The 9,713-nt window shown below is 48.2% G+C and overlaps 1 protein-coding gene across 2 annotated transcripts; it reads left to right on the top strand.

The window, feature by feature from the left end:
* Nucleotides 1-2,203: 2,203 nt before the first annotated feature.
* DBX1 (developing brain homeobox 1) lies at nucleotides 2,204-7,048 on the top strand. Of its 2 annotated transcripts, none has more exons than XM_030949558.1 (4): nucleotides 2,204-2,668; nucleotides 3,150-3,251; nucleotides 5,087-5,289; nucleotides 5,606-7,048. In XM_030949558.1, the coding sequence occupies exons 1-4, from the start codon at nucleotides 2,317-2,319 to the stop codon at nucleotides 5,987-5,989; spliced, it is 1,041 nt and encodes a 346-aa protein (XP_030805418.1). In that variant the 5' UTR covers nucleotides 2,204-2,316; the 3' UTR covers nucleotides 5,990-7,048. The 2 variants fall into 2 exon arrangements, with proteins under 2 accessions (XP_030805418.1, XP_030805417.1); XM_030949557.1 differs by having other exon boundaries at nucleotides 5,063-5,289.
* The last annotated feature ends 2,665 nt before the right edge of the window (nucleotides 7,049-9,713 follow it).

Raw genomic sequence — 9,713 nt, 5'->3', positions numbered from 1 at the left:
AACCTATAATGACTGTAAAAAACGAGGTGTTCTCGGAACAGCCCGGGCGGAGCTCATTTGGGAAACGCCGGGATCGGGGGGCGGCTGCGAGAGGGGCAGGGGACAGAGATGGGACCGGGAGCTGGCGGGGTGCCAGGTAATTATTTCATTGCGAAAGACCCGTTTGCTTTTTCCATTCGCTCCCGTCCTGAGCAACACCCCGAGATCAGCGCTGCTCAGAAACGGGGCTCGACATAACCCCGGAGCCCCGGCCGGGGTGCGGGGCGAGCTGAGCGGGGCCAGGGGCAGGTGCCGCCACTCGTCCGAGCCCCCCGCGCTCTGCCCACGCCTTCCTTCCCCTTTTTCTGTACCTGCTAAGCACCAAGACCAACAAAACCTCCAGCGAGGTTTTATTTCAAAGTGATGCTTTCAGGCGGACGGACCTTCAAGTCAGGTCTGCAGGTGCTCGTCCGCTGGGGGCCGGCGAACAGCACCGGGAAAGCTTGTCAGGATCATAAGAGTTTCCAGGGCTGATTCCGTCCTCTCCAATAAATAACTTTTTGATTTGAATCAAGGGAGAGGTTTAACAGACTTTCTTTCTTCCCTAATGTGATATAAATCGCAGATGCACTTTTATTGAATGGTTAAAGCATCGACATGGAGATAATCAACACAAAACGTCCGGACAAAAACCATCGAGAGAAATAAAGCTGGTTAATAAGATTTTTGAGAAAGCTTTGTGTTAAAAAGTAAAAAGGGAAAACAGCTGAAGGTGACAGTTAGTTCATGGTTAATAGGATAAAGGCTGCATGGTTGAGCTGCACACTTCTGCTTGCAAAGGTTCAGACACACCAAAGGGCTGAATAGGGTGCTTTTAAAACATAGGACATTTAACACATCTGTTATAGTCTTTAACAGAGAAATCAGGTAAAACCACTCTCAATAGTCGCTTTCATCACGCACCTCCAAAGGAAACTAACTACACTTGCGCCTATTTCCGTATTTGCCACCACAAACAAAACCTCTCTGCCGGAAAAACCCCTATTTGCTACTTTCCCCTTAGACGATGCCATTCGTCCCTCGCACCAAAGTCAGGGGACTCCGGGTTCTGTGGCAGAGACACCTTCCTTGTGAACAACACACCTTCCGAAATCCTGCACACATGCGCAGAGAAAAAGCGATCTCAGGTGAATTTGGCTGCTTCGAGCCATCGACACCGACACAGCCCAGAGTAGCTCGGACAACTTCAGCCAAAACGATCCAAATGCTCCGAAGCTGTCTTCATTTCACAGCTGGAGGGTGGCGATTCCCGCTGTTTTGAGCGTAGATAAGCTGCAGAGGAGCAGCAGACTGCGAACCCCGAAAGGGCTGCTCCGGTCCCCCAAAGGTGCCCGGGTCTCTCCTGTGTGCAATACTCAGATTTTGTGGGAGCAGAGACACCACCGACCACACCAAGGGTCGCATTTCGGTGCGGGCAAACCTCTCGCCCGAGCACAAGTACACGGCACTTTTACGAGGCTCGGTTCTTGAAAGGAGAGGTGGACACCGCAAATATGCCTTATTCCGGACCTTTGATGTGCGGATAGAAAACCAACCCCATCTACACGCACTAATTCTGCCTCACACTAATAGCAGGAGCAGAATATGTTCAAACTACGGTGGGATACACTCTCCAGACGTGTTTCGCCCTCAACAGAGCTTAGTTCCATGTTTTGTAATTTGTATTTTCAAACCCACAAAACCCGTGCTTTTCTGAGAGTCCGCAGATAAGTTTCTATGAATATTTATTGATTTATTTCCTGAACTCAGCAGGGGATCGGCAAATAAATTTAGTGCTTTCTTTAAATAATTCCCTTTCTACGAGGCAAGATGTCATTTGAAACTTTTAAATAGGCATTTAATTAGCCTGTGTGTGTTGCCTCTGAACAAAACCCTGCTGGGAGCCTTTGGAGCGCTGTATTCCAAAGAGGCGGTCAATATGCAAAATTGATGACTACACTTTCTTTGTGGCGGGGCCATTGTGCCCCGGTTGCTTATGAAGTCTAATCCAATCATAAATTGCAGCCCCGGACCAATGGAGAAGCCGGGAGCTCGCCCTGAATGAAGCTCAAGTGGAGAACTTTGTTGAACCCCATTGTTGGGGCTGTCACTTTTGAAAGAGCCTCAGCGGGGCTGACCACTATAAAACCCATGGTCCACGAGGAAGGGGCAGAGAGAACTCCGCCAGGCTCGCTGGCTGGATCTTTACCAACCCACGTTTGCAAAGCAGAAAACAAAAGCAAACAAACGAACGAGGCGGCGAGCGGCCCCGGCGCGGCTCGGCGGGCGGCCCCTGCGATGATGTTCCCCAGCCTCATCGCCCCTCCGGCCGTGTACCCCAGCCTCCTCCGGCCCACCCCCACCCTCACCTTGCCTCAGTCGCTGCAGTCGGCTTTTTCCAGCCATTCCAGCTTCCTGGTGGAAGATCTGATCCGGATCAGCAGGCCCACCAGCTACCTGCCCAGGACTGCCCCCCCGCCCAGCATGTCCCCCCCGACCTCGGCGGCCAGGACGGACTCGGGGACGCCGGAGCTCCCCAGCTCCGCCACCGTCGGCTCCAGGAGGATCTGTTCGCCGCAGACTTCCAGCAGCGACTCCACTTTCCTCAAGTTTGGAGTCAACGCCATCCTGTCCTCCACGCCCCGAGCTGGTAAGCGGGGACAGCGCGGGTGTCGCCGGGGCTGGGGACACACCGGGGGTGGCGGCCGGGGGGAGCGCAGGGACCCGCGTTAGGAGAGGGAGGCAGGAGCCGGTGCCGAGCTGCAGGAACCGATGCCGAGCTGCAGAGCCCTCTGGCATCTCTCGGCTTTCCAGAGCGAGGGGCAGCGCTGCCGCGGCCGGGACGGACGGGAGGAGCAGGCGGAGGGAGGGGTCCCACAGCCGAGGGGTGCCACAGCCCGGCCGTGTCTTCTGGCTGACCCTGTCCTCACTTTGTGTGGTGCCGCTTTGCTGGCAAAACCAGCAAAAGTGCCTCTTTCCCTCGGCCCTTCCAAGTCCGGTCTGATTCCTCTATTTTTTCTAAAAGTACCGCAGCGTTGGTCTCCAGACCGAGCGACAGAACCCAGCCTCGCCGTCGGTCGAATCCAACTGGCGGTTACCTTCCGATTAATTTGATTTTATTTATTTACTAGAAACCTCCCCTGCGTTGCTTCAGAGCGTCCCGCCAAAGGCTTTCTCCTTCCCGTACTTTGAAGGATCCTTCCAGCCCTTTCTCAGATCCTCCTATTTCCCAGGTGGGTGTTTGAAATGTGCCGGCACATCAGCCCGCTGGTTTCTCCCCGTCCCCGCGTTCCCCCCGGCGGGGTTATGCCGCAGTTCAGAGGTTGGAGGGAGTACAACATTCAAGCATCAGTCGCGCCAATTTGCTGCCCGATTTAGCACAGGCAGTGACTGCCTGACATTCCCTGCCCGCTCCCCCCGCTGATCCGCAAATTAGCCGGGATTGTCACGGTCCCGGGGCGAGGCGGGTCCCCGCTCCCTCCCTCCCTCCTTCTCTCCCTCCCTCCTCTCTCCCTCTCTCCCGCCTGGCCCGGGGATGCTTCAGCACCACGAGTTGCGGTCAGCTCCGCGCCCGCTCAGGGAGGGAGGGAGGAGGCGAGAGGGAGGGAAGAGGGCAGGAGGGAAGAGGGAAGGAGCATCTCGGGGTCCCCCAAACCTCTCCGCGTTCCGGGCGGCTCCAGCAGAGCGCTGTGACTGCCCTGCTCCACCCCCGCCTCGTCCTCACCCTCTGCTCCGTCACCCTCTGCTCCGTCACCCTCTGCTCCATCACCCTCTTCTCTATCACCCTCTTCTCTATCACCCTCTGCTCCATCACCCTCTGCTCCATCACCCTCTTCTCTATCACCCTCTGCTCCATCACCCTCTGCTCCATCACCCTCTTCTCTATCACCCTCTGCTCCATCACCCTCTGCTCCATCACCTCCGCCGCCCACCAACCCTTCTCTCCTCCGCCTCCCCGGTTACACCCTCAAACAACACGGGAACAGGAGAGAAAGCAAGGCCACGGAGCTGTGGTTGCTACAGCATCGAAATATTGTGATGCTGAGAGAACAATTTGTGCGGTTTTTTTTAATTTTAATTTTTTAAATTTTAATCTGATTACACAAACAAGTTATGAATTTAAAAAGAAAACAGGGGAAGGGAGAGCAAAAAAAAAATAACCCAAGCTCTTCTATTCATCCTCTGGATAATGGAATTTGCTTCCTTTCTCCAGCATGTGAATAGCCTAACAAAAACAACTTGAGCTTTATAAATAGCTTTTCATGTCCATTTAATGAAAATGATTTGGGGAAAGAGACGATTGTGCCATCAGTATTCTCCCGAGGAGCCTGGCATGCCGTTGTGTTTAGTTTGAAAGTGTAAATCTCTTTTGTTCCAATAATATATGGCGTTAGCTGCTTGTCCTCAGTCTTTTTCTGTTAGTTCATTACTACACAATTACCATTCACGCTTCATTAGCATCTCTGTCTCTCTTGGGGAGGTTCCCCCCCTCCTTTTTTTTTAAGGCGAAACTCTGCCCTTTTTTATCATACTAATGCCATTGGGAACCAGGCAGTGTGCTAATTAGCTGCAACTTTTCATGTCTTCGAATTGAATTCTCCAACTTTGGAGCAGGGGGGAGGGAGAGAGAAGAGATTATTATAAAAAGATGAATACTGATTGATCAAAACTGCATCTGAAGAGGAGCGGTTTTGTTCGGAATCAGAAAAGTCCTCATTTTCATCTCCAGCATAATAAAGCATCTGAAATGATAAAAGCATCTGAAAAAAAAAAATCAAATGCTTCTGAGTGGGAGGGAGAGCTTTTTTATTATACCTCTATCTTAGCCGGTACGCCTCGCTTTGCCTTTTCAGGCCGGGGACCTTTGAATCTCCCAACAAAACCGGCCACCACTGACCCATTTTCTCCATGCGAGTTGATAAATCTAATCCCGGCCTGCACTGCCTGAAAGGGGACTCTCGCTTAAGCCCAAAGCTCCTTTTTTTCACGGCCCCAGGTCGATGAGGGCAGGGAGGGATGGCGGGGGCCGGTCCCGCTGGCTCAGCGTGTCCGTGTGTCCGTCCCGCAGCTGCCTCCGCCGTGGTGCCCATCCCCGGCACCTTCTCGTGGCCGCTGGCTGCCCGCGGCAAGCCCCGCCGGGGGATGCTGCGCCGCGCCGTCTTCTCGGACGTGCAGCGCAAGGCGCTGGAGAAGATGTTCCAGAAGCAGAAGTACATCAGCAAGCCCGACAGAAAGAAGCTGGCGGCCAAGCTGGGCCTCAAGGACTCGCAGGTGAGAGGGCTGGGGGTGTGTGGGGATCCCCCACTGGCCGGGGGCAGGTCGAGAGAAGCAGCGGGGAAGGGGATGGGGGCAGGGAGAACAGCCAAAGCGGGTTACAGGCGGTCAGCAGAGCCAAAAATGTCACCATTCCCAGCTGGGTAAATAGAACCAGCCTGATTGCCCCTGAGCTCTCTCCTAGGCTCCTCCAAAGATCAGATTCTGTGCCTCCTGTTAGCTTTGTGCAGGGTTTTGAGGATGCAGCCAAAGCCACTTTTTCTGGTGCCTGTTTCACTGAACCGTTTCACTTCTTTGCTGCTTTGTCCCCTAGGTGAAGATCTGGTTCCAGAACAGGAGGATGAAATGGAGGAACTCCAAAGAAAGAGAGCTCCTCTCCTCTGGTGGCTGCAGAGAACAGACCCTCCCCACCAAGTTCAACCCTCACCCAGACCTCAGTGATGTAGGCAAGAAGTGTTCAGGAGAGGAGGAGGAGGAGGAGGAGGAGGAAGTTCCCCCTGTGTGCCCGCCCAGCCCCCAGCACCCCCTGAGCTACCACCAGTCCCCAGAACATCTGCACCTGAGGGACAGACTGGACTCCCAGATGTCTCCTTCTCCATCCCATTCCAGCAGCCCCAGCAAACCCTCAGACTTCTCAGACTCAGAGGAAGAGGATGATGAAGGGGAAGAAGAAGAGGAGGAGATAACAGTCTCTTAGATCACTTGCCTCCCCCTACCATCACACGAGGACACTGCAAAGATGTAAATAAACCAGAGTGCTATAAATTGAAGAGGTGCTGTCCCACCCCAATGTCCACATGCTTCTTCAGTGCAGGTTCTTTATCACAATAGCTGCAAGGCTTCCTTCTCACTGGTATTCCTCATTTGTTGCCCTGGGTAGAGCTTTTCATGTTCATGATATCTGCCCAACTTTTCACAACTCTCTCTGCTTAGCAATCAATAGTTGCTCAATTAGCAAAAAACAGACAACAGGCAGCTCCTGGCTGTACAGCAGGGAGGAAAGGGAAATTTCCCTGTAGGAAAGGAAACTTCTTCCCCCAGATAAAAAAAAATATTCAAAAATACAATATAGACAGCATGACAATTTCTATTAGCTTTCAAGTGAATTTCCAGCTACCATATTACTTCAGCTGCTACTGAAGATTTGTCTGATCTAGCAACACTTTCTTCCAAAATAAATAACCTTGAGGGACCCAGAGCAAGCTCTGCCTCCCTCCTCACCCCAAATGGCACCATGCTTGTGCAACAAATCCATCAAAATCCCTGGAATGACTTTGAAGGTATAGTGCAAGCATGCCCTCTGTAATGGAGATTTTATATATTTATGATTTTTGTCTTAATTTATTCATCAGTATTGTGTTCAAAGCACTGTCTAACCCACCTTCTTGCCTATGTTTGTGCTTATTTTCCACTTTGCTTCTCATATCCATGGTGTGGACAGAGGAAAGTGGATACATCTCTTTGATTTTTAACTGAACTTTGCTGTCTTTGCACAGCTTATATGAACTGTACACTATTTTGTACATTTACTCTGTATGGGTGTTTTATACCAAGGTTATTGTCAATGATTATAACAACGGCTCAACAATGCTTCTCTCTTTTATTTTGATTAAATGACAGTTAAACTACAGGTGAACGCAGCTGTGTAATTGTGTAACTTATAAAGAAACACTTTTATTTTGTATTTTACCATGTACAGACTCTAAATATGTATATAGATTAAAGTGGATGATTGTCAAATAAAAAAAAAAGTAGATTTCCAAATTTGATCATTTGGTAGTACGTGGTTCTAGATAACAGGTTGTTGTAGTTTGTGTCTGGGAGAGGAATCTACCTTATTAGTGATTCAATAAGAATTTATCAGTGCCTAATTAAGCGACTTTACAAGAATATCTACCTGCCTTTTAGCTGGGGAGCAACTCTCCACACATCACTGGGATACTACAGTTTATAGACTGGGAGCAGGTAATTAACTAATTAATTCTTACAGGGTAGAGAAACAGAATGGAAGAGATAAACTTAACTCTTCAGCCTCAAGTCCAGCCAAGGATCATTACTGTAACACCAGGCAAATCCTTAACCACCCACCTGCTTTTTGTTTTTACATTTCTGTGATACACTACAGAAATATCAGTGGGTTTTGCCCTGCATACAGGTAGCAGAGTTTTTCTGAAACAGAGATTTCATTACAAAACTGCATTTCTTTTCTGCCCCATGATCTTAATCCCACCATTCATAACACACCAAAACAAAAGAAACAAATGCAGCAGATGTCCCCTGGATCCAGATCTCCCTCTGTGAGAGGAGAGCTCTCTCCACTGCCACAGCCACAAGGGAAGGTGTGAAAGGAAGAAGAGACCTACAAAAGTCGTCTAGTCCAGCTTCAAGGCTGGCCAAAAATCAAAAGTGCTATTAAAGGGCATTGTCCAAAAGCCTCCTGAACGTTGCTAGGCACAGGACATGACTGCCCCCTGCTAGAAAAGCTGTTCCAGGTCTTCAACCTCTTTCCAGTTGGACACATCTGAGCTGGGACACATTGTCACATTTCTCATCTTCCACCTCTCTGGCACCTTGAAGCCATTAGCAATTGATAACATACAGGTGGAATGGAAAAAGAGATGGAAAAGACACAGACTGTATTTATCCCACAAAACACAGCGAAACAGCAAAAGGGCTTGTTGGGTTTGGGTTTGTTGTGCTGTTGTTGTTTTGCAAAAGCCATGCACAAAGAAAAGCTAAACAAGGGATTCCCTCACTGCTTCCCATGGGCAGGCAGGTGTTCAGCCTCCCCATCACACAGAATGGCTACTTGGGAACACAAACCCCATCGCTCCAAACATCCCTCCTCTTCCTCCTTCCCCCCACTTTATTCACTGACCATGATTCCACGTGTCTGGAATGTCCCTGTGGTCGCTGGGGTCCCCTGTCCTGGCTGTGTCCCCTCCCACCCTCCCAGGCACCCCCAGCTCCCTCACCAGTGGGGTTCACAGAAAGCAGAGAAGGCCTTGGCTCTGTGCAGCAACAACAGCAAAAACACCTCTGTGCGATCAACATTATTGTTAATGTCTAAACTATTATTAATTCAGCACAAATCCAAAGTACAGCTCCTTACCAGCCACTGAAAGAAAACTTAACTCTGCCCCAGCCAAAACCAGCACATCCAGTAAGCATAAGGCTGTAGTTAAACAACTTATAAAGAACTTATTCAAAACACAGCTTGTTTTTAAATCCAGTGGCTGCTCCAGAGAACACAGATGCCATCACACATACTACAACACTCTAGAAAGGAACTAGATAAGAATATCTTGTTCCAAAATAAGAACAGGTATTGCTTGTACAAACCCTCCCAATTCATTGCTCAGCAGAAACTGCTGATCTTCTTATACCTCTGCTCTCTGCACTTTCTCTGCACTAGAAATGCTATAAAAAATAACTTTTTAAGACCGCTTCTTTCAGCATGAGGGCTATTACATCTTACACTGCTAGACAAATAGCCTTACTAAAGGGAAAATATAATGGAATTGCCATTTAACAGGGAAAAATCCTTACCCAAAATGTGACATTTATTAATCCTGTGGGAATCAGAAAAATAGAAACTTCCACAGACACAGAAGAGTTTAATTTGCAGCCTTAGGAGAAGCTTAGATTGATATAAAAATACAATACACAGACATTAAGTAGAAAAACAATAAACTTATGTTTCTATAGTTGTAAGAATATACCTTAAGTAAGAAACTATTTAAGTAAGATGATGAAAAGTTTATAGTGTAGTAATGTAATATTATGAAATAGGTTAGGAATTTAGAGGTTATAACAAAAGCATATGTGTACAGGTGAGACAGAATCCCATTAGGCAAAAGTATCCACAGTGCAGCAAAATTAAGTAAAAGTAGTAGGTTAGAAAAGCAAAATAAACCCTGTAGCAACTGTATTAATTTAGAAAGTTATATATTGTCTTATAACAAAGAACTTGTAATGACTCTTGAACTACAGCTGACAGCTTGCCCCTCTAAAATCTCCCAGCCTCTGAGACTGACGTTTATCTGAACAATAAATTGCTCTTAGCCCAAAAATAGTCCCATCCCTTCATTAAAAGCAGTGATAAAGTGTGATAAATCCTACACTTTATTTATTCTTTTCTCCTTTCAGAGTCTTTATTTTTTTTTTTATAGCAAAAAACCATTGTGTGACTACAAAGCACAAACATTTGAGATTCAGGGATACCTTAATATGAAATTAAAGGGCTTGTTTTTGTTTACCAGCAGCTGTCAGACTGCATCTGTGGCTGCAGAAAAGGGGCCTCCTTCTCCATATAAAATAAAAAGATAAATAAAATAAAATAAAATAAAATAAAAATAATAATAAAAAAAATAAAAGTAGCAGCAGTGTCCTGCATAAATGGGAAAGCTGGAAGTGTTTTC

Source organism: Camarhynchus parvulus, chromosome 5 (assembly GCF_901933205.1).
Source record: "Camarhynchus parvulus chromosome 5, STF_HiC, whole genome shotgun sequence".
NCBI classification, from domain to species: domain Eukaryota; kingdom Metazoa; phylum Chordata; class Aves; order Passeriformes; family Thraupidae; genus Camarhynchus; species Camarhynchus parvulus.
This window is presented reverse-complemented; position numbering and strand designations above follow the sequence as displayed.